This window comes from Excalfactoria chinensis, chromosome 3 (genome assembly GCF_039878825.1).
Source record: "Excalfactoria chinensis isolate bCotChi1 chromosome 3, bCotChi1.hap2, whole genome shotgun sequence".
Lineage (NCBI taxonomy): Eukaryota > Metazoa > Chordata > Aves > Galliformes > Phasianidae > Excalfactoria > Excalfactoria chinensis.
The window spans coordinates 97462931-97487490 of NC_092827.1; the positions used below are offsets into that span (position 1 = coordinate 97462931).

At 42.3% G+C, this 24560-nt stretch overlaps 1 protein-coding gene across 1 annotated transcript in view; it reads right to left on the reverse strand.

Moving 5' to 3' along the window:
* VPS54 (VPS54 subunit of GARP complex) overlaps positions 1-24560 on the reverse strand; it is a 42993-nt gene that overhangs the window by 17357 nt on the left and 1076 nt on the right. The window contains exons 3-12 of the mRNA XM_072331391.1: positions 17585-17746; positions 16527-16768; positions 15071-15149; positions 12532-12566; positions 11299-11430; positions 7913-8298; positions 5020-5146; positions 3980-4087; positions 2053-2108; positions 308-404 (exon numbers count right to left, since the gene is read on the reverse strand). Coding sequence (XP_072187492.1) covers positions 308-404; positions 2053-2108; positions 3980-4087; positions 5020-5146; positions 7913-8298; positions 11299-11430; positions 12532-12566; positions 15071-15149; positions 16527-16768; positions 17585-17720 — 1398 coding nt within the window. The 5' untranslated portion in view covers positions 17721-17746. The remainder of the gene's footprint in view (positions 1-307; positions 405-2052; positions 2109-3979; positions 4088-5019; positions 5147-7912; positions 8299-11298; positions 11431-12531; positions 12567-15070; positions 15150-16526; positions 16769-17584; positions 17747-24560) is intronic.

Consider the following 24560-nt stretch of genomic DNA (forward strand, 5'->3'; position numbering starts at 1 on the left):
CTATATCAGATGTTTCCGAGAACAGTGAAAGAAACCTCATTTGGAGCAATCTAACACATACAAAAGTCCTGTCCTAATCCCCAGCAGCCTGAGATGGATGCAATCAGGCTACAAGAGGTATTATCTCCTTCCCAGTGCTCTCTTTGTTAGCACTAATCATTTTTACCCTGGATGGTGATATTCACATATCCCTCCTTTCAATCTAGTTTGAATTCTATAATCAAAAAAAACTTCAAATGGAAAGTAACTTCACTTTATCTTGTGTCTGAACCAGCTACGTGAAAATCTTGGCAAATTAATGCCTTACCTTTATTCTCTTGAGGAAGATAGTAAACTTAGAAAAAATATCCTTCAATAAATCAAACCACTGAGGAAAATTCATCATTCTTATCTGGTCTGCAAGCCTAAAAAAAGAGAACGGTATTTGGTAAACAGCAAATATTTACTAACCATGCTGACTACCGGCATATCAAGAACAAAAGCAAGCTCTAAATGGAATTGGAACTGCAAGGAAAACTGCATAGACTTATCTAGCAAGACAACAGACATCACCTGAAATACTGTCATGATTAACAGTGTATGCAAGTGGAATGGAGAAGGAGGCACAGAAAGATAGGTCACACTAGAAAAACAGAAGCCTCACTTTAGCTTTTCCAGGGCATAATACTCTTTTCCCAGAGATGAGTGTGTGTTACCATGAAGGAGGAGCTCGGGAGCTAGTAACATTTTTACCAAAGAATGAGACAACAATGAAAACCAAAAATACCTTGCAAGTATTGCAACAGCTGTGTTATTAGCTGTGTTATTAAGTTCATTTTGCTGCACTGCAATGAGATCACTTTTATTAAAGTGAAAGTCAGCTGTTTGTAGCAGAGGGCAGAAAATTCATTGACTGAACAGAAGTTAAAACTCTACAACAAAGAGTTAGGATCCAAGTGCAGAATGGTAAACACTGGAGAATGGTGAACAAATAAATCTTTAACATTTAAAAGTGATGCTGTGCCCAGTCTTTCAGTCTCAGCACGAACACCATGCAGATTCTGCTGCTCACTTTGTATTTTCAACTGCTCTGGCTTTACTGTCTCAGGGTAGCCCTTTGCTGATCCCAATGAGTCGTGGAGCTGCAGGAAAACAGGCTGGTGGGGCCTTCTGGAGATCCCACGTCCAACCTCTGCTTTCTCTTGTACCTGCTGCTCTTCGCCCTTCCCCTGCACACCTGGACAAAGAACCTGGCTCTCTCTCCATCTCAGCTGTACCTCTCCCATGCAGCTGCAGGCACCTCACCCCTGAGCTTTCCACTCCCCAGGACTGCCCAACTCTTTCAGTCACTAGATCTCAATGCCTTTCTTGCGCTGGGGAGTCCGATGCTGAGCACAGCAACTAGATGCAGCCTCAAAACAGAGGGGAAAGATCATCTCCTTCAACTTGCTAGCTATGCTAACGCAGCCCAGGCTGCAGCTGTTAAGGACACTTCATAATCCATGGCCAACCTTCCCCCCATCAGAACCCACAGGTCCTGCCATACAAATCTGCTCCAAGTCAGCCGGCCTCTGCCTCTCATCTTGTGAGGGGCTGCCCCCTCCTGGCTGCAGGACATGGCATTCGCCTCCTCTGTGCTTCGTGTGCCCATTTCTTATGTACTGGCATTGTTCGACCTCAGCCCAGGTAGCTCCTTTCACATGCAGTGTACCCAAACTACCAACACATTTTAACACAAACAGGGAATACCTTCACACAGTTAAGAAGTGCATGCCTAGACACAGCAGTTCAGGCTGCATGCAGGGAGGTTCATAGGGAATATTAATGTTTATTTCAGAAGTTAAATTTAAGGGAACAATTTCTAACATTAGAGACTGAATGAGAAGAAGAACATACACAGTTTTTCAAAGAGGCAGACAGGAGCAGAGGCTTAAGGTGAAATAAAAGGAGACTCCTTGATTATATAGAAATTAATATCAAATTAGAATGGTTAATTTATCTGTGCTAAAAGCATCCATCTCCTGTCCCCCACCCACCATTGAAGAAAAACAACACAACTAGCTGTATACTTACTTAACAACCACTTCTGTATCTATTTCTTCTATCTGCGATACCGTATTAACCACACACTGTCAAATTTAAAGGGGAAAAACAACAACAAAAAGAGATCTTAGCTTCTTTCTAACTGCTGCTGTTGTTTCATAGCATGCACAGTAATCCTCATATTAAAGAAGGAAAAACAAAGCAAAGGCATATTTGTATCATTTAATAACATTTTTTCTCTAAGGAATAAAACCAAACAAAAGCAGGACAAACCCCCCCAGTCACCTGGCTGGAAAATATCAAGGGCCTCCATTCCTAGATTTCTCCGTGCTTACTGCTACACTGCAGCCTTTCCTCAAATGACTCCTAGAGATACCACTTTATACCTCTTTAGATCTCCAGGAATAATGGATTTTTGCTCCAAATGCATCTTTTGTCTTACAGTGATTCGTTTACCCATCTCTTTTTGTATTGCTATCAGTTAAACCCACAGTACAGATTGACCCCATTTACACTGCAGCAGGGTTCTTCCTCCAAGCGTCAGTCAATAACCTGGTGAAAGGAGTCAGTGGCACATGGACTCATCTTGCCTTCAAATGAAAAGAGCCCAAGTGGTGACTGACTGCTGGTAGCCAATTCAAGCTACATGGATTTTACTTGCATTTTGAATAATGGTGCTCAGCACAGACGCTTTTTAAAAACACACTTTGTTCTTGACCTAAGCAGCGTGCTCAGTGCTTACAGACCTCTGCTCTTCCACCAGTCTGACAACAAGGAGCTACTGAAGTACTGACCAAAACAGGCCAGCAATGCACTATAACAGCAAACACATTTGGGACACGGGAGGGAAATGCTTCTTCCATTAAAGAAAAATATCTTTGTAAGTTCAGACTAGATGACCTCCAGAGATCCCTCCCAACCCCTATGATTCTGTGAAAACAGGACTCTGATCCGCCCAATTTCCTTATTTAACAGGAAGTTACATTGGAAATTGGAAATCCTTTCCAGTACTTGAAGGGAGCATATTAATAGGGAACAACTATTTGTGTAGGTTGATAGTGACAGAGCAAGGGGGAATGGTTTTAAACTGAAACAGGAGGTTTAGGTTAGATATTAGGAGGAAGTTTTTCACCCAGAGGGTGGTGACACACTGGAACAGGTTGCCCAAGGAGGCTGTGGATGCGGATTCAAGGCCAGGTTGGATGTGGCTCTGGGCAACCTGGTCTGGTGGTTGGAGACTTTGCACATAGCAGTGGGTTGGACCTGGATGAACACTGTGGTCCTTTTCACCCCAGGCTATTCTATGATTCTATGACGAAACTGATTAAACCTGGGTATATTATTGAGCAGAGGTGTCGCCTAAGAAATCACGACATGAAGACAAATATTTTTAGAAGACTGGGAAAAACACCTCATGACTGAAAATGAGCAGAAAAACAGAGTACTACTTGTCTGCTACCTGACTAAGCAGAACTCAAAGTCTCCTTGTGACTTTTGATATAGGTAAGTAAAAAAACAACAGAGACTGACGTGCAGATGAACAGTTTAATCCTGGTCTTACTCATTCATGCACCTCATGGTTTTAGGTCCAGGCCCAGAACAGATGTGCACAGTATGGGCAGGCCCTTATTTCTGGGGCTTGTGATAAGCTATGCCACTTGGGAAAACTGCATGCTAAAAGATAAAACAAATTTAAGCTAAGGTCAGTGGATTCAGAACAGTGGTAATCACACAGAGAACACTGTGATCTTCTGCCATACTTGGGCTGCCTATTCCTTGCATAAAGTCTTCACTGCAAAGAGATTTCTGTGCTTCCAAAGCCCTTAATGCTTGCTGGTTCCCTAAACATGTGACCATCAGCCAGCAAAAAGCATCTGAGCAGTTCTTACCCACTTCAACAAACATTTTTAAGAGGTTGAGGCAACCTTATTGGATAAGTCAAAAACTTGGGGCTTACCTGTTTTATTATGTTCTTTGCAGTAATAATCATTTCATCTCCATATATTTCATAAAAATTTAGCTTTCTTTGCTTTAAAAGTCCAAATACTAGTGATACAAGTCTCTCCTGTCAAGAAAAAGGAATACACTAAAAACATCAAGGGGAAAACAAGAAAACTGTGCAGCAATAGAGTTCATGAATCAAACACATGGTGGACAGAATTTACACCAGTCCAGTGCCTCCAGACTAATGCCATGACTGAACAGTACTAAGCTTCCTGTGGTAGTACCAGCTAAAGGAGCTCCTTCCTCCCAGCCTCTTTCATTCGTGTTCCTCAGTTGTGCTCATCCAATTGTGCTTACAGACATTTCCTAAGTTTAACACTTCCTTGCCCAGAATGACACTGAAGACAACTGCATCAGCACAAGTGAGAAGTGACACACTGCTGCAAGAAGGTGGGAAGAAATGGTAGAGCAAGAAATAGGAGTATTTCAACATGACTGCCATTCACCGTATGTCACAAAACCCATCCGTTATACAGGGCTAAACAGCTCGCAGGAGCTAGCAATTACTGCAGAACAGTGCGGGCACACCAAAGCCATCACAGTAGCTTCATTTTCAAGATCTTCAAAGGAATACAACCTGCAAATGAAGCATGCATTCAGGGCAGTCATATGCTTGATATAAGCACCTATGAGTGCACAGGGAGACAGAAGACAAACAGCACGCAAGCCTCACCACAAAAGTGGATTTTTATGGCCAAGCAGCCATAAGGGTCCGTGTTCTTTCTCACCTGCGTGCTGAAGTTCATCAAGTGCCCAAACTAAAACTTACTATACATTTAAAAGAGAAGCAATCATTTCTAACACTGGATCATGTTTCCATACGGTTAGTTACGATTATTTAATTAGACCGAGTACAGAAAGGTATGGGGGGAATTCAAATGAGAAATTACATAAAATGGCAATGTTGCTACCGAATCAATTAGTCGGTGCTAATTAAGGATGTTGCAGATGCAGACATACTCATCAGACAGTTTATTTCAATAAGAGACATACCTCTTCTAGAATTTGGCAATCATCTTCTAGGGGTCTATTTAAATCATTGCGAGCGTAAGTTGAAAACTCTGCAATCATCATTTTATCTATCAGCTTTTCCAGTTCACAGAGCTGTGAGCCAAGGTGCCTAAGGAAAACAGCCATTGAGATATAAGCTACATAATCAACCTGAAAATGAATCATTAGTTCACATTTGAAGAAAATAACCACGCAGCAGGTAATTTCCATGCAATCAATGCTAGCTTAATGGGAGGCACGAGTCTTCTGGTTCTTAGAGCAGCTGTAACCATGCATTTTTCAGAGGCAACATCATCTTGCAGTAAAAACATATAGACCTGAATATTAACGGGAGGTTAAAAATGGAAGCAAGAATTCTTTGGAAGGTGCCGAGTACCCTCTCTTCCCAATGAAGTGAAGCAGAACCAAGAATATTTCATGCTTGTCTGCACCTAGTGCATCAGGTTCTTCCATTTCCAGCATTCAAACTTCTGATACAGTCACAGGAGATTTACTCCATGTGGCTGGGATACAGGGATAGCTTTACATGACAGAATGGCTGTCAGAAAACACAGACGAGTTTCCAAATTTGCCACTTTTATACCACTCTAAATTAATTTCTCTCCCCCCCCCCACGGGAGTGTTTCCTTGTGGCCAAGACGGCCAATGGTATCGTAGGGTGCACTAAAGAGTGTGGTCAGCAGGGCAAGGGAGGTGATTTCCCCGTCCTCTACCCTGCCCTGAGGCCATATCTGGAGAACTGTGTCCACTTCTGGGCTCCCCAGCTCAAAAAAGACAGGGAACTTCTAGAAGGAGTGCAGTGGAGGGCCACAAAGATGATAAAAGGCCTGGAGCATCTCCTGTATGAAGAAAAGCTGAGGCTGTTCACTGTGGGGAAAAGAAGACTGAGAGGGGATGTGATTAATGCTTATACATACCTAAAAAAGAGGAGGGAGGCAAATGAATCAGTAATGTGCAGAGATAGGATAAGGAGCAATGACCTGAAACTTGAATGCAGGCAGTTCCATACAAACATGTGAGAGAACTTCCTTATGGTAAGGGTGATGGAGCACTGGAACAGGCTGCCCAGAGAGGCTGTGGAGTCTCCTTCTCTGGAAATACTCAAGACCTGTCTGGATGCCTACCTGTGTAATCTATCGTAGGGAACTGCTTAAGCAATATGGCTCAGTTTAAAGATCTCCACCTTTTCACCGCACGCTATTTCTCCAGCCATGCAATGATCAGTGGCCACTGTGAGACTTGGGAGCAACCATGCTGGGGCATAGATACAGCACTGCATCTCTGGTGGGGGTGAGGAGTGATGTTACTTACCTTTCTGAATAGTTACCAGCCAAGGCAATGGGGACATTTCCCACTTGCATCACTACTTTTTGAATTCATTATTCTTTTTAAACCTCTACCAAACCAACCAAGTAGGCACTGTTCACTGAAATGCCTTTTTACGGGCCTGCAAATATATTCCACACCCAACTACAATTTCAAAACAACAGCATAGTCTTGGAGCACCAAGTATGTTCTCTGCTGACACTGCACATAACTCAGGTTACTCAATTGCATAACCAAACGAATTCTGATCAAGGTCACAAGTTAGTAGAAGAACACTCAGTATCAGCAATGTAAGTACAAGCATCACTCAATTGGATTCATTAGCCTTTAAAAAGTTGTTTTGGTTTCGTTTTTGTAAGATTGTTTTTTTTTTCTTGAGTTCATTTCTACCTAGAATTTGGTTATTTTTCGGCAGCAGTCATTCTGGCTGATTCAAGAGGGGTTTGTCAGCACAGAATGTCCATGGTTCGGTACGGTTGTTGAGCAATAACCATGTTTTTATTACAAAACTGGAAACCACTGGGTTGCAGGAACCATGTAACCTCAAAACCAAATGAAACAGTAACTCAGCTAAGCAGACAGCTCCCCAGCTCGCCAATACAAGTCTTAGTACCTATTTAACATACTTCCGCCAACACCACACCACAGTGGTTGCTCAGCATGCAACACTTCTGCAGCATACACAGCAGTCATGGTCACTAACTTTGCATCTGCTGAAAGGATTCTTATGTACTGCTGTTCCCATACATCACAGGTGACCCAGTGCAGCACTATCTTCCATGTGGAACTCTAGGTATCCGAACACAAGTGAAAAATCTATAGTAACAGAAGCTCAGGCATCAGCTCTTCACTGCTTCTTCCCATCCCAGCTCTAGCAGCTCACAGAACTGGATTTTTCATCAGGATGAAGCAATAGGGAGCACCCTCTGGCCACTGTAAATACAGCTTTTCCCAAGAGCTGACGCTGCTGAACACATCCCATCTAACAAGTTGTCATCTGACCACTTTTTGAGCCATTGGGTTTGACAGCTTTGCACTGGCTTTTGCTTGCAAAGCTCCTTCCAGCACAAGGGTAGGCTGGAGCTAGGACCTACTCAGCACATGGTACTTGAACATTCCTACCAGCGTGTGCCAAAGTCTGTCAGTCAAGACAGGGCTGAGGAATGGAGCTTTGCAGTAAGAGCTGGGATGCTGTGTGCATCAGGACTGCAGATCACAGCTTGGAAACCATCTCTCATCTGTGAGCTACAAACCCTGCAAGATGAAGGTTCGGACCCCACACTCCTAAACCACCTGGAGACAAGAAAGGAGTATAAAGCATTTCAATACTAAAAATGTACCAATATAAAATGTATCTAGCACATGCATTAGTCTTAATGCTATACTCATGCTTACACTTATGCTATACTTACGTTATATGCTCATATGTTATACTGTGTCCTTTAAGAATAAGGAAACATGGGTATATCTTCCCCCTTCAGCCAGCAGAACACACACAACATATTCTAGCTCTGCTCACATTTTAGTCAAATCCTAGATGGTTACCTACCGGAAACTGTGAATGCCTTGAAGTTCCTGCTGCAACACCTCCTGTGTTGTTGCTATCAAGTCCAAAGCTCCAACAAACTCAGAAGTAGACAGCAGCAACTGTACTGTGGGCTGTGTTTGATGTACAGTAGCCATTAACTTCAGTTTATTGTATGCTTTTATACAGTTATTTCTGGTGAGCGACAGTCTTAAAACTCGAAGAGAGCCTTCACACATTACTTTATCAATTTTGGAGATTTTCTCTCTAAGTAATTTTACAGCCTGGGAGGTTTTCCTGAGGTAGTCCTGTAACTCATGCTGAGAGGTCATTGCATGAAAAAATGCTTCAGAACGCAGAGAAATCTGATGAGCAATATTGACTTCCACAATGTCCAGATAATGGCTCAGCTGGAAAGAGAATGGAAGGGGAAATCAAAAGGCCTTGTAATGGCACGACATGTTCATCACCATGCAAAACTATACATTGAGAGTACTGCTAAAATGTTTTATTGCATCATGAAAATTTTGCTAGCAATCAAAAACGCTATGGTATTCCATTAAACCCTTTGTCAGAGTAGCAAGAAAATAACCACATGGTATAGCTTGTTCACTTCCTTCTAGATAAGCTCAAAATCACCCTGGGAAGGCCGACCTGATGCCTAACCTGCTTGAAAACGACAAGACAAATAGTTTTAAAATACCCAAGCTTTTGTACTGCATGGGCTGCATGCTGGCACCATTACAACACAGCCATTAACCTTGAGATGGCTCTCAGTACTAGCATGCAAGTAAGAACAGCATACGTGTGCAAATATGCTATGTACTGAGAGTCATTTGAGTTGATAAAAGATGTAGCATGACTGTGCTTGATGGAATTACTTTGGAATGGCTCTATTCAGATAGTAGGTTGTAGCATCATCTTTGCAAAAAAATCCTCAGGAGATCTCTGGCTGCAGTTGCTTTTTGCCAACCAGTTTGAGCTGCTATTAAAGTTACTTCATGTGCACTGGCACTATGGGATTGCCAGAGACAAAACAGGCCTACATGTTTGGAACCTGAGATTGAAAATCTTCATGTTGAACAAATGCAAATTTATTATGTTACCAGACCACTGAGTTGGCCTGATTATCTGAGCTGTAAAAGCTCTGTGTTCTGGCTCATGCTGAATATGCAAACTCAAAGGACTGAGGTATTAGAATGCTCATCCGAATGCTAATACTCAAATGACCTGGTTTCTAAGAGGTGCCAAGCTCTCAAACCTCATGTTGGGATTCCAAAAAGCCTATCCAGAGATGGAAAAAAAAAAAGTCAGTTATGCAGTTATTTTCATCCTGCATAGTTTTAACAGTGGGGATTTACACAGTGTGCAAACTCATCTTTTTTGTACTATATTTAAAGCACAAACATCCTCCACCAATCAGTTGTGACACATCTAGTCCATAGGAGAAGCTGAGACAGGCTGTGACACAAGAATCAGGGAAAGTGTTCTTATGATAATTTATATATAATATAAATATATATAATTTTTGCAACCAGATGCCCCAGGCCCCTTCACTACACAAAGTGGTGTAGAACAAACAGAATAAAATGACAGCACCTGCCTCAAAGAGCTTACAGTCCCAACGTAGGGCAAGAAATAGAATGAATAAATTTTCAGAGGGAAATTGTTCAAGTAGATAAGCAGTAATAGCCTAAGTACATGTGTTTATGGCAGGTTTTTCCAAAACCTGTTGTAAAAATAGTGCTGGGATCTAAAGTGAAAATTAGTGCAGCAGGATAACTATCTAACTGATGTGAGCAAACCTGGGGCAGCCCAGAGCCTTCAAAAAACAAGAGCAAAAAGCGTGGGCCCATTCCAGTAACATGAAGTTGAGTAATATGGTTTCATGTATGTGGTTTGGAAGGCAACAGGACTGTTCTACGTTAGGTATTTTTATCATCACACTAAGAAAGCATGACTCACAGCTGTCTACAGCCTTATTTCCACTCTGCTGCAGCAACAGGGGCTCTGGGCCCTCTTCACTCCAACTGCTGAGCATCCATCCCGCTGTTGCCAGCCAAGTGCCGAGGCAATCCCCAAGTTTCAAGCATGTGCCAGACACAGCTTTTTCATCATCGCACAGCAATTGCAATGAGAAACTACAGAGTAGCATTCCGAGAGGCCACCTTTAAGTATCATGGACATGGAAGGAGCAAGCTACGTTGTAGCAGAGCCTGCCTGGTTCCTCCTGACCTGGAGGGAAAGCAGGAAGACTAACTCTTGGAGATCTGCAGACGTCTTCCAGAAGATCTTGTGTTATTTCTTTCCTAAGGCACCTCTCTTGTTTTGTTTACTTATTTATTTTAATGCTAACTCCTACAAGCTTTAGTAAATTAAATAGGAAGGAAAATTATAGTTACATCAGAATCCAAAATTATGTTGACTTCCTATAGCTATTAATTATTTTCTACTCTGACTACATAATCCTAATGTAAAAAATGCATAAGACAGGACTCATACTTCGAGTGAAGCAGCTCTGCTTTTCTGCCCTCCAACACATCCAAATCCATTGTGAAATGCAAACATGGATCAGTACAGATGACTTGAGGGAAGAGAAAGCTCCTGATGTATAAAAGACCTGGATTTTGGATTTCTTTTAACACAGAAACCTTGAACCTGAAGTTTTCTTGAGATGCTAGAAAGCAGTAGTCTTAGCATGTATTCTAAAGCCTCTGTTGTTGCCTTCTCATGGAATTTCTCTTCCTCCTTAACAGCTCCATGTCCGTGAAGTTCTCAACATATACCCGCTTCATAAGTTTTAGCGCTCAAAGAGCCAATTAGTATGCTATATGCAGATTTTTTTCCCCCAAGTTTTCATAGATACATTTATTTAGAAGGGAACAGAGCTCTTCTCAAGTAAGATGCTTCCTGCATTGCTTACTAATAATCTGTAACATTCCAGTGTTTGAAGGGAGCACATAAACAGGAGGGGGTATGACTGTTTACAAGCATGGATAGTGATTGGACAAAGGGGAATGGTTTTAAACTGAGACGGGGGGGGTTTAGGTTAAATACTGGGAGGAAGGTTTTCCACATTGAGGGTGGTGACACACTGGAACAGGTTGCCTAAGAAGGTTGTGGATGCCCCATCCCTGGAGGCATTCAAGGTCAGGCTGAATGTGGCTCTGGGCAGCCTGGTCTGGTGGTTGGCGACCCTGCACACAGCAAGGGGACTGAAACTAGATGGTCACTGTGGTCCTTTTCAACCCAGGCCATTCTATGACTCTATGGTAAAACTTAAGTTACAAAAGTCCGCAACACTAACACCTCAACAACTAACACAAGACAGCAGCGGTGGACTAGACTGCTAGTAGTTTCTTTGTAGTGACAGCTAGGGTGAGTAACAACACGTTGTATCAGATTCTTACCTTTTCTTGAAGTAACTTGGAGGAAGCTGCATCACGATTTCCTTTTCCACCAGCAGTACTAAAATGAGACCATGGTAAAACCGCATTAAACGTTATGGAATCTTCCAAGGCAAAATCTGGTTTCATAAAAATCTGAAACAAAGAAACAGGAGAAATAAATGCATCTCTCTTATCTGTACGTACTCCTTGTCAGTTTAACAGACATCCTGGTTCACGAAACTAGCAATGACATTATTTGTTCATTTGTCAAAAGTCTATTTCTCTTTTATCAACTCAGACAAATTAGTTCTAGACCCTATAACTGATACATTTCATACTTTAAAAGCTTGCATGATCTGACAAAGCATCATCTTCCTAGAATCTGAAGGGAGCTCCAAAATGATCTGCGTTATCAAGCACCCAAGATAATCTAAACATCCTGAGCATAAAAGCATAGGTAACACTAAATTGCACGTGTACCCCTAAAGGAGCAGTGCAAACATTCCTCGATAGCAGAGGCATCTTACTGCTGATATATTTATTCTTAATTTCTAGCAGGCTGAAGATGCAGCCAGCTGCTCATGTGCACTAAGTGTTGGTTGGGAAGGAACAGAGCCTAAAGCCCATCTTCTTTTGCACAGTACCACAAATGTATTAGTCACTGAAGGGTTTGGTTGTGTTATTTTCACTTGATAAAACTACTACAGAGCTAGGGCACCCAGTTGGACAGCACTATCCCTTTCTTGGTTTATGAAGTGTAATTTTAATAGATTCAACACAGGCTATGGCATCCTGCTACACTCAAACATTTTTGCTTAGGGGACTTCAAACACTGCAGTGATTGCTGTTCACCTACATCCATAATTGGCACAGAGATGCTTTACTTGAGGATTCAAGGAGTGAAATCTACTGCTAATTTGTACACAATTTGTAGTATCCAAACTTCTGCCAAGCACTTTGGTTTCCCTTTCCTCCTGAAACACAGGATGGCTAATTTTGCCTAGCTCTAAAGTTTCAACTATTAAAGATTTTTTTAAATGGCATTTGTACTCTAAGATCACAGGAATCTACTTCAGGATCAAGATCACAACAAACAAAACAAACAGATCGTTCTTATTTTGGTAAATTCTAAGTGCTAGAGATCTTCTAACTTCAACTTTAACAAGTCTTCCACGTACAAGAGAGCATATTCATGCATTAAAGACTCTATGTGAGAAATTCTTATAAAAGCTTATGAGCTCAGAGAAACCATACCTTAGGTACTTGTTCCAGATCTGTCCTGGATTTATCTAAAATTAAGCAAAACACAGGTAGACACTCATGAGCAAAGAACTGGAAACAATTCCTTGAACACCATTCAATACTACAAGGAATTTTTCAGAACAGAAGTGCCTCGTGCCTCACGGCGAGCAGAGAGGTGACAGGGTCAGAAATGGAAACACTGAAGGCTCTGACTGAATGTGAAAACATTTATCACCAGAACAGACAAGCAGGATGACCAGAGGCACTGCACACTCTCCAACCTTGAAGGCTTTAAAGACCTGACTGGGTAAAGCCCTGAGCAGCCCAGTCTGCCCACACAGCTGAAGTTGCTTTATGACAGCATCTGCACCAGTGCCCCCTTCTAACCTCAATTATCCTGACTTGTTTGCGCACTCTGCTGTCCTTTGCAGTTTAAGTCTTATGTTTAGAATGTCCAGAGGTGCTCCTACTTGGCTGCTTTGGCAGTGAAAACATTAGTAGTACAAAGCAGCCTACTTAGAACCTCACATTCCATCACGCAGTTATAAATCATCTGCAAGGGCCGGTAAGAGATCCTTTAATGTTACCCCAATTTTGGTGATCAAATCAAGGCTGCCCATAGAATGACTCATGTACAGCACTAGGAGTGTGGATGCACAACAGCTGGCCAGAAAGATGAATGAGAACTCAAGACAAAGTCCCAGGCACAAAGAGCACATAGCACAGAAGCGGCCTTCTCTCTGAGGTAAGTTCCACTGACACTTGCATAGGATGAGCTAGCTGAGCTGGGAGAACAGGTACATTGCTGTGAAAAGTGAAGAATTTTAAAGCAATAAGCCAGAGTCTACCTGTCTTTGAGAAGCAGGGCAAACACTACATCAGCATTATCTCCCACATTTCTCTTGCCTCTTTGTCACCTTATGGGTATTGAAATACAGACCAATGCTTACAAAAGTAAAAGTCCTGGTCTTGTGAGCTGGAGTTAAGGGAAAGCAAGCAATGCCAAAAAAAGAAACCAGAACATCCAGAACTTCAGATTACCTAATGATGCTTCTATGAAAAACTGCCCATCTACACAAACAAGGAGCTTCCAGCTTCTTTGGTGACACAGTCATTTTCTTTCTCAAAACAAAAAACTCTTTCAAAATGGATTAAGTTAAGCCTGAAGTAGGAAATTCTATTTTGCAGTATGTGCCACGAACAGACTCAGTCAGGGACAGCTGCTTCAAAATAACAAGCCCAGAAAAAACTCTGCAGAGGGGCTTCTTTATGCATGGAAAAGGAAGAAGAAAGCTGATTGGAAGAACGAAGCCTGATCAAACACTGACTGACAGACAAACCTTTTGATGTCAACATTTTTCAGAAAATAATTTAAAAGAAATTAAATATTACAAACTCGCTACAGGTTACTTTTTTTTTTTCCCTTCACTTCTCTCCTTCCTTTGGCTCAAAAGCTTAGAAAACTAACTAGTGCTCAAAGGCTTAGAAACTCCACTTTGCTACAACTGCAGGCACTAAAAAGCACTCCAAGTAGTCTTTGCTAAACATAAGTAGAGAAATGACTCTACAGAGAAGGCCCTTCAGGTCCTGGTGACCAACAAACTGACCATGAGCCAGCAGTGCACCCTTGTGGCCAAGCATTCTGGGCTCCCTTAGGAAGAACACCTCCTGCAGGTCTAGGGAAAGTAATCCTCCCCCTAAGCAGCACAGATGATACAACACTGGGAATACCATGGCCAGTTCTGGGCTGCCCAATAGAAGAAAGATATGAACATACTGGCCTGCCACTGGACTCACTGCACAAAGTTGAAGGATGGAGCAGGCTGTATTCTGCACGAGGAGAGGCTCAGAGAGCTCAAACTGCTTAGCCTGGAAAAGCTCTTACTAATGTTTATAAATATCTGATGGATAGCTGCAAAGAAGTAGTAAGAGTTTTCTTGATGCCCAGTGATTGGATAAGAGGTAAAAAGTACAAACTGAGACATAAAATTTTTCATGTTTTACTCTGAGTGTGGCCAAACACTGAAAAAAACTGTCCGGAGTGGTTGTGCAGCCCCCATCCACAGAGATAATTAAAACCAGACTGGACAGAGAGCAGGGCAGCTGTCTTAGGTGACCCTGCTTGAACAGGGGTTTTGGACCAGAGCACCATCCAACATGACTTCCCCCCTCAGCCATTCTGAGACCCTCGAGGCAGACAGCTGGGATGGCCTGTGGCTGCCACTCTTCTTTGCAAAGAAATTTGATGCAATAGTTTCAGCTTATCTTAAACAAAAGAAAGTCAAAGAAAACACTGCCAGGGACTTAATGACCTGCCAAGGAAAAAAAATTATGAGCAGGTCTCACAAGCATTTTGACCTATCAAATATCAGCAGCCGTCATGAATGCGCCTGGTCAATTATGCCTGGGTTTTCAATTATTGTTACAAAGCAATCAGCAGCAGCTATTTTTGCACACGAAGCCTATGAGCAAGTGAAGGAGATGATCGGTGTGTTACAGAATTCATGAAAGAAATGACTTTTTAATGGATAAAGGAAGGCTCTGACTGTACCATAGGTGTGTAATAGAGTCCCGTCGAAGGTATCCTTAGAAGGACAAATATTCTTGCATCTTTCATGAACTTTCTCTCTCTGTAAAAGAGAAAATACATTAAAAGAATTACTCTCGGTAGTTAAAAAAAGATACTTTTTCTCTGAAACAGAACATTTTCAGGGAAATACAGTACACTGTGCTAAATAACTCTGAAAGCTTTGCAATGGTATTTTTTCCCCTCTTAAAAACTCAGGTGATGTCTGTCCAGGTGAAAGGACTGAAAATTTCAGCCTGTGGTATGTTATGTTGTTTCTTCAGTATCTTTACAGCTCAAGAGAACAAGAGCACAGAAATTACTGAAAATCCACAACAGCCTCTCTATGCAGGGAGATAGAACAATAGATCAATGTCATGACAATATTCATTTGCTCTCCGATCCAGACATCACACTTAACACGCAATAAACGCTTTTCCATTCCATAGCTGAAACCAAATATCCTGGTTAGTCATGCTGAACTTCAAATTTTATCTACAGGCACAATCAACACTGGTGACCACAGCAGTTAGAAATTATACCTCTGAAGACCACCAGTGTTAGCTGGATCTCTGCTAGAAGCTGCATTTATGCTTCAGTTCCCTGTTCCCAAATCCTCTGCTTTGCAGTCACTGCATTCATTACATGTTAATTTTAACAGATGAGCTCTTAAATGTTTTAAATGTTGAACGCATGAACCAATGGCATTAAAGACAATTCTCCTTCACGTACTTTAACTACGACTCACACAGCTAACACCTTCTGCAACTCATCCTCTAACAGCAGAGAATTACAAAAAAGCTACAAACCAAGGAAGCAGAGAACAGTGGGAGACTTCTGTATGTTCTTTCAGCTCAGGAAAAAAAGTAGAGAAAGAATTTTACTATACACTTATTGACACGTGTATTTTTAAGAGTTTTTAGAAGTCTCCTACTGGTCCTGGTATCCTTAGATGTAACTTAATTTCCTGTTATAAAAGTAATCGAGATAATAGTTCTAGTTTAAGAGCTCCACACGTGAATTTTTTACACTGGTGAACCTTAAAGAAAAAAAATCTTAATTCTTGCAGCACATGGTTATGTTTTAGATTTGATCCAAAGGTCTAAAAACGTTGCGCTGTAAAGCTCAAGCATGAAAGAATCCCAACAGAAAAAGGATTAATAATCAGAAAGAACTGATACAAGTGTAAGCCCTGGTACAGAGTACAGCATTCAAAAATACAAAAGAAAACATATGGAATTGTCTAGAGGGAACATTTCTCACACTAAGGATAATGAGATTATAAAACAAGGAACACCTGGATGGAGAGTCAACAAGCACTGGAGAACAAATTAATCATCAGCCAACTGTATGATGCACTACTAACAAGGACAACCTCTAATTAGGAGGAGGTTCTCACATCTCTTTCTAGTACTACGTGCATCTAATTTTGGGCTCTTACCGGAGCGATTTCCTGTTGGTATAATGCAAAATGTTCCTTGGTGATCTGTGGGAGGTAGAATGAAGGCGTGACTTCAGTGTCCACAAAGTCCACTCCCCATGTTTTTGTAAAGAAATCAGATTCCCTTTTTGCTAACCTAGGGTCATTTAGTGCTGCTGGGAGATTGACTTTGGAATGATAAATAGTCCATCTGTGCTGATCCGCAACTAGAGACGGGCTGTCACATAAACTACTGGCATCACCTGCAGCACAAAGACAAGACAGGTTGTTAAGCTGAGAAACTGAAAGTTATAGTTTTTGTTTAAAACATGGTTCTTAAGCAAAACGTGTTTCAACTATTAGAGAATGGATCAGAATTACCTACACAAATGACACATCAAGTCTCCATTACTCCCAGCACTGTGATATTTCTTCCATCACATCACTCAGTGCAAGTTTTGAACTCAATAACGAACCCACACTTGCCATCTTTAGCTCAACACTATTAAGTTACACTAGACAGAATCCCATCACTTAGACATTTTTTTCATAGTCTCGACTGATTACTTGAACAGAAATAGTTGAAATTCATTAGAATTAGATTCTGCAATTCTTAAGATCCCATCCTAGCTTGGTATAACACAGCAGCTACAACTTTGGCTGATGTTACGACAGTGCTTATTACAGAGGTAAAGACAGGTCTTGGCCTTTTGCTTCCTGCTGCAAGAGGGCTGCATGTTCCAAAGTAAAGTAGTCAGACTCCAAGTATGCTGGGTAGGTCTGCTACAGGCTCTCACAGAATACACCTTCTTCTTGCATGTAGTACAGTGTATGATCACCAACAAAAGATCCCACATATAATGTGGAGATCTAATTAGAAGCTGCAGGCGGGAAGGTTCTCCCACTGCTCCAAAGGGAGCTGGGTGGTATAAAAGCAGACTTGCAGCAAACTCTGAAATAAGAACAGAGCTTATTACGCTACACCCACAATATAAGAAAATTTGACTGAAGAACTGAAAAGGGATTTCCGAGTTTGCAAGTTTAATTGTGTTTTGACTCTCTTTGCCCACCTACATTACCTGTAGGCTCCTTGGGACACACATCAGGCAGTGACTGCACGGGTTGGAAGCGTTTTGAAACATCCTTTTCCTTTTTAAAGAAAGCATCGCTGCTGTTTGGCTGAGGCACTGGTGAAGAACTGTGGCTTGATGCCATTGCATAAAATCACCACTTGATAAAAGCTAAACGAGAAACAATAAACATTCAGGCTTCAATGAAGTTACATAGAAAAACATCTTAAAGACAAAACCACAAGGCAGAATGCAGCTTCACAGCCCGTTTCCTCCCCTGCCCTCAGGAATGAAGGTTACTCAATAAATGCAGACATTAACAACAACAGTAGCAGAAATCTTTCAGGCACTTTGGCCTTCCTGTCACCAGAACTACTGCAGTTCCAGTGCACACAGCTCAGGGTACATCCCCCCGGGAACATAGCAGGGAGCTTGGGTAAACAGCCCAGCCCTGTAGGTGGGCACAGAGCTGCTGCCTGCACCTGCTGTCCTGCAGCTGCTCCATGCTGACTCAGTAGCCAACTGCAGAACTACTGCAGGTGTGCGAGCTCACCAAAAGCTCCCCATCACACACAGCTCAGAGGCACTGATCCGAAACCTCCCCTCCCAAGGGAAATAAACACATCTTGCAAGATCTTGGCATTTAACTATCAACTTCTAACAGCATCGCTTACACGGCAGCAAATCGATTTTGGAGGAAAAAAAATTCCTATTTCTAAACTAGGCTGGAAGTGTCCTGCAAAACAGTTCTAAGGTTGAGCTATGACACGCACAGTACTACAAGAGCACTCAATGAACAGGAGCACAAAGCAACAAGCACTGCAGCCAGGAGCGCTGGTCAGGCGTCTGAAGACCAACACTCATGGCAGATGGACACATGCCTTGTTCCCTTCTGCTGCCAATGCAGTAAACGTGTTTCTGTGCGCCATAAGTGACTGCTGAAAAGGTAAAAATGGAGCAGCAGAGCCAGTACTAGATCAGCACTGCTTCAAAGTCCTGCACTGGCAGATTTTCTCCCCAGAAGAACCTCTGTAACATGACTCAAGGTCTGCTCTAGCCAGACACAAGAGCAGCTAAAGCCATTTGTAGGAAGCACTGAAAACCTGCACTCTTGCTCTCAAGCCTTTCATTAGCTCTGTATCCTTTCTCTGAACAAAGCATGGCTCCCAAGAATATCCTAAGATGGGACTTGTCTGAAGCACGTAAAACACCATGGCCACAATGCGAACTGCATAACGCAGGGGCAAGATTGAAAGTAAACACACCAGTCAATGTAAAACTGAAGGCAAGTTCAGTACTTCATGTTTTCAGACACAAACTACCCTGGTACGGGCATTTTTATTGCTCATCACCCTAAAACATTCACATTGCCTTTACACACCGGTGAACTCTTAAAACAGAGAGAAAAGAGAACAATAAAATACCAAGGCAAGCAGTAACCTTCATGCTATCGAGTGGCTTTCAACAAGATATAAAGATTCACAGACAGAGAGGCCTTCTTAAGTAGCAAGCAATACGATGCTGCACTAAATTATTCATAGTTCGCAGCTATTCTGGTAGACTCATAAGTCAGGGCCTTATGGATAATTAACCTTCGTGAACAGCCGCGTTTGCACAGAAATAAACCCATCTGTACTGCCAAAGCCAGGCACCCCTCAAACTGCAGTCCTTACAAGTAGAAGGCATTGCTTCCAAGAGAGGGAGAAAAGACGACTGAGCACAGTTACCAGGATTAGATCCAAATTACAAAAGGAAACATGAGAAGTCTAGATGGAGGCACACAGCCTGCCCCACACCCCAACCTGAGCCATCAGACAAGGGAAAAACACAGTTCCACTTGCTCATCTTCCTTTGTGCTATCCAGCTACAGACTTCACAGACAAATGGATTTATAACCAGCCATCTGAATCAGCGTTTTAAACAATGCGGTGAAAGACAAACCTGCTGATTTAAAGTAACAAGAAGCAGTGACATTCAATGTTAACATGGAACTAAACCACTGCAGAAGACCTCAACTCTTCCAGCCTCCCATGCAGGTGCACTGCAGCTACCTCATAAAGCTGTGCAGCCGGAATTATGCAGTGACAGTCCGATGAGCCTCCTGCTTAGAACAGCGTATGTGCAGCAATAGGAATGTGTGCCTGGATAACAATGACATCAATATTTAAGTGATATACAATTAAAACTGTTAGATTAACTCTGCTCTCTCCGGTAATCACCTTAATTTACTCACGTTTTGTCTAACAACGCATGTTAAACTAACACAATAAAAAAACCGAGGGGATCAGATTCTGGGGTAGCAATGGAAATACTCACAGGATTACAGCTACATCTGCTGCACTCCTCCAAGATATTAAACCTATTCTGTGCTCAATGCATTAATTCCCTTAAAGGACGACATGAAGTTACACCTGCTACCTACCCTTCCTGCCTGAACACAGTCATGCAGCACGGAATAAAACACCCGTGATGATAAACACACAACCAATGCTTGGCTGCTGTATAGTCAGCAAAGCAGGAGACCTGAGCAGCGAGCAGTACCTTAACCACATCAGCTCTAAGAAGTTCTGTGATGACTCCTCTATGACTTCAGTTTCACCACGAAGCTCTCAGCAGTTTGAAGCTAAGAGCACAACAAACAGCACGACTTCTCAGTGTTACTCACAAGTAATTGCCCAGGATGGCTGCAGCTCTTGTGCACCTGTTGGTTGGCTTCTGTTGTTTTTCTTTTAAGAATTATTAATATTTGCATAAAGTCCCTCAAAAACTGCCTCTCCGTATTCTAAGGGCTATTATGTGCGTTAATTGTTTCTATCTAATAGGAATCTTCACATCCACGCTCTCGGGTTTGTAAAGTACCAAGCAAGCTTCCCTTTAAGCGCTCCACATCGCTTAAGATGAGAGACACTCAGATAACACCACTGGGTACCTCTGACTGATACGCTCTGCTCACAAAGGTGTTAAGCAAAACGTTTCATTTCCAGAAGTCAGAAATACTGGAGATGCTGCCTAAGGAAGAGGATACCTGAAATATAAACAGAAGGGAAGAAAGCAGCAGGGACTTCTTCCGGGACCCAGCGACGTGTCTCTTACTGGTCCAGTTTGTCTATTTACTCTGTTCCCAGAATTCTAGGATTCCCACTCCATCACTATACAGCACTTTGTTAAATCAGCAGGATTGAACCTTGTAACAAGAAAGCCATCACAGGAGTTAAGTACAAACCACCTTTGTAAGACAGTATGTAGCAGCCTGGACTAATGCAAGCTATTTCTTTCAACCAGCTAATTCCTTCAACTGAGATTTCCACGCTTGCCCCTGTACCTAAGGCAGACATCTCTTTCAGTAAGGGAGCCAAGAGAGTTAGCTTCCAGCTAAAAGGTTTAAGCTGTTTCAGAAAATAAGGGTAAGGCAGTGGAAACTGTTCTACTAACTCAAGCTCTTTCTGAATACCTGCTTACAACCTGGGCTTTTAGAGCAAGCAGGAGATTGTCAGGGAGGTGGCCAGATTGGAGTCAGAGGAGAGCTGTGACATGTCCCCATACCACATCATCCACATTTGATATGCCTTCCAACAGTTTACTTCCTTATGTAACCTGGAGTAGAGCCTGTGTCAGCCCTTTCAGGAGAAAGCCCAATAAACAGGTACATTCTTCTAGTCAGACACGCATGTACCTCAGCACATTTCACACATCATCTAATAGTATCCCTAATCTCATCCTCCTGGACTGAAAGTACACCTTCACTGCACAACTGGTGACCATCCAGATTAGCTTCATGGGAATGAAAGTGACCTGACAAGGAAGCCACGTATCAGCTGTCAGCTTCACTTGTACCCAGATGTGCTGTCACAATCCAGCATGTTCTGAATCTCCTTGAGCTGTGCTGAGCCACACCACATTACTTCCTCAGCACCCCACATAGCGGGACTGTATAAAAGCAAGAGCAGGATGCCATCTCATCATTTGAGCTTCCGTCAAGTGGGGAAACAGGCAAGGAAAAAAGGAATCAGACATTGGGAAAACACTGCGGGTGAACTACAAGGCCAGGGCAAAACGGCACCTGACTTTTATACAGTGATACTTTGTACCCGTTTCTTTTGCCCTCTCAGCTGAAGTCACTGATAAACATTATCCCCAAAAGCCCCTGTCACTGAATATATATATATATAGTTGTTTGAGTGCACGTCCTCACTAATTACTAAGAATAATACACAAGCGCATGCATTTTGTTAGGAATTTGAGAGAGAGGTATCTCCCTGCAGACAAACCATCTCAGAAGCTGTTATTTCACAGTTCTCCAGGTACTAAATGAAACGAATTAAATGTAACATCTGCGCTATATCCAACGTACCAAATACATTTCTTCTCATCTGGAAACCTAGTTTCCCAAGGAAGAACACTAATTTGAAGTCAGAAGGCAGCTTCTGCGCTGGAGGAACAGACTTTCCTACAGCTATTTAGGTCAGTATGCGTCAAGTTCTTCAATGCCAAGAACGGCAGAATCATTCAGGAAAAAATTAAGAAAGCAGTAAAAAAAAATAATGTATGTCAGGCAAGAAAAGGCCTCGTGGTTATTTACCCACCCTGTCACTAAAGAAGGGAGCAAAATCTCTTTGTACTCTTTTTTTTTATCCCAGGCATCCGCATTACAGTGTGCACTGCCTCCTGGAAAATGGTGAGAGAAAAGCAGCTCATCCAGCTCCGCAGAGGTACGTAGAGCTGAACGCAGATCAAGGAGCCCCAGCAGGCACTCCAGCTAGAAGGCTCTCAAAGGCAGAAGCTGTGGAGCGGTGACATTTGGAGGAGAGGCAGAAATGCACCAAGCAAAACCCGTAACACTGAAGTTCCGACTTCCCCAAAGGAATCTGACAGAAAGTCATGGTGATTTGTGTCAGCAGAGAGTTTCCCAGCATAGGCTTTTCCCTGCTGTCTGCAGCAGGGTTAGGTTTAATTCATTAACCTGAAACTAGCGTTCTAGAAATCTGATCTTTTTATCCATGAGAATCACATCTTTCCAAAGCCTTATCAAGACCCTAAACAACAGCAAGCAGCAATGCAACAGCCACTCAACAATATTTAACAATTCTAACGCTGTGCGAAACAGCCGAGAACAAGGACTATCCAAAAGCAGGCATCATACTTGGTAGCAAACCTTATCAAGCTAGCTCCATACAGGATGTCAGCTGGCCTGCAGGAGGCAGGAAGCCACTCTGCAGGGCGAGTGTGTGGCAAATAAGACCACTGACATTTTGCCTTGGGGAGCACCATGTTTGTTTATAGTTCTCCTAAGTGTTAAGAGAGGCCCAACAGATCAAAATGAAAAGGATCACCTCATCGCTTCCTTTCCGTTCCTCAGAACTTCCACTTACAAGACCAGTAAATATTTGTATAGAGATAAAAAAAGAATGATAATGCTACATTTACAATACCGAAAATTAAAAGCAAAGTCTTCCTTCGCTGGTAGCAGGAATCATATAATGCCAATAGACACTTCCTACAATACTGCAAAGCACCTGATAAGCTACTCCAATGACTATTCTTTGGCCATTTAAGCTGTGAGTTGAGGGATGAGTTGTGTTGCTTCAAAGCTGAAATACCCCAGCATTTTCTCTATCCAAAGATGAGAACTTTGATCAGAAAACAGCCTCAACATTTTGGAGTAAGAGGGAAATACATTAAGGATTCTTTCCCTTTGGAAGAGAATCCTTGGATTATTTTAAAACCTAACACCCAGGGAAGGCTGATGCAAAGAGCTGAAGATGCAGAATCTATGACACATTGTATTTGTTTAGATGTAATTAGATGTAGCCCCAGAAAGATATAAGTAGAACATCCATTCACGCTCATCCTTTCTCTATGCTTTATTCAAAAAACATCAGCAGGAGGAATTAACAAAACGAAGCTTAAATATAATAATAAAAACCGTAAAAATGAACTTAAAAAAAAAAGAAAAAAACAAAGAAGGTACAGAAACTAAAAGCAAAACTGAGCCTCCCAGCAGGGAAGAATTCAAGCCCTGGAGCACTGGGTGTTTGTTGCCCTTCGCTCTTCTGAAGAGACACAGTTCCTCATTTCCCCAGCAGCGTGAGAAGGGAAAGCAGAAGTGGCTTTCACACCAAGCTGCTGCCCCAAAGGAAACGATAGCTACACGATTCCATTTCCCAACTTCTTCCCACTCAAACTGACAAAGAACAAGTCTGCAGGCTGCGTTCTCAATCTACCCTCTCTATGGCTCTTCTGACACTGGGAAATGTTTCTGTTCAACCCTGGAAACACGCGTCCCTTTCTCATCCCATGAAGTTCATTCTGCCGATGGCAAGACAAAATCTCCTCTACATACGTACCAGACTTCTACCACAGAGAAAATGGGTGCTGACGACCTAATGACACTGGGGAGAGATGTCCCCAGATGTTACTGAGGAACAGCAAGGGGAAGGCCGAGCTCCCACCCAGCACACAGACTGCAGAGCTCAATGGAGAGGCTGCCCACACAACACACACTGGCTTTTGCTTAAAGAGCTACAGACCTTCTGTCTATTACTTCATCTTCGGCATTGTTTTCCTACCCAAAAGAAGCACTGTATTATTTCCAGAGGATTTAAATGGAGCAACTATAGCTTTTGTATATACCACAGTTTGGGAAACCATGACACAGGCTTTCAGATGAGAGAATTACTGCAGCCACTACAACAATTAACGTACTGCAGTCAGAGTGCTTAGTAAGAACACTGCTTCATAGGGATACAAAGCAGCTGTGGACGCACAGGGCAATTGTGGTTACAATTCAGGATCCTCATTTCACAGGTCACCTTCTTGTGAAGGACTCCTTCAGACAGGATATAGGTGAGGCAGTAAAGTCATCACACCACCTCTGTCTCAGAACTCTCAAAATCACACATGCAAATCTGTCAGACAGGTATTTCGCTGAGCTTTACAAGTTTGAGACTACACAGTGTTCTACAGCAGAAATCCAAAGTAGTTGTAC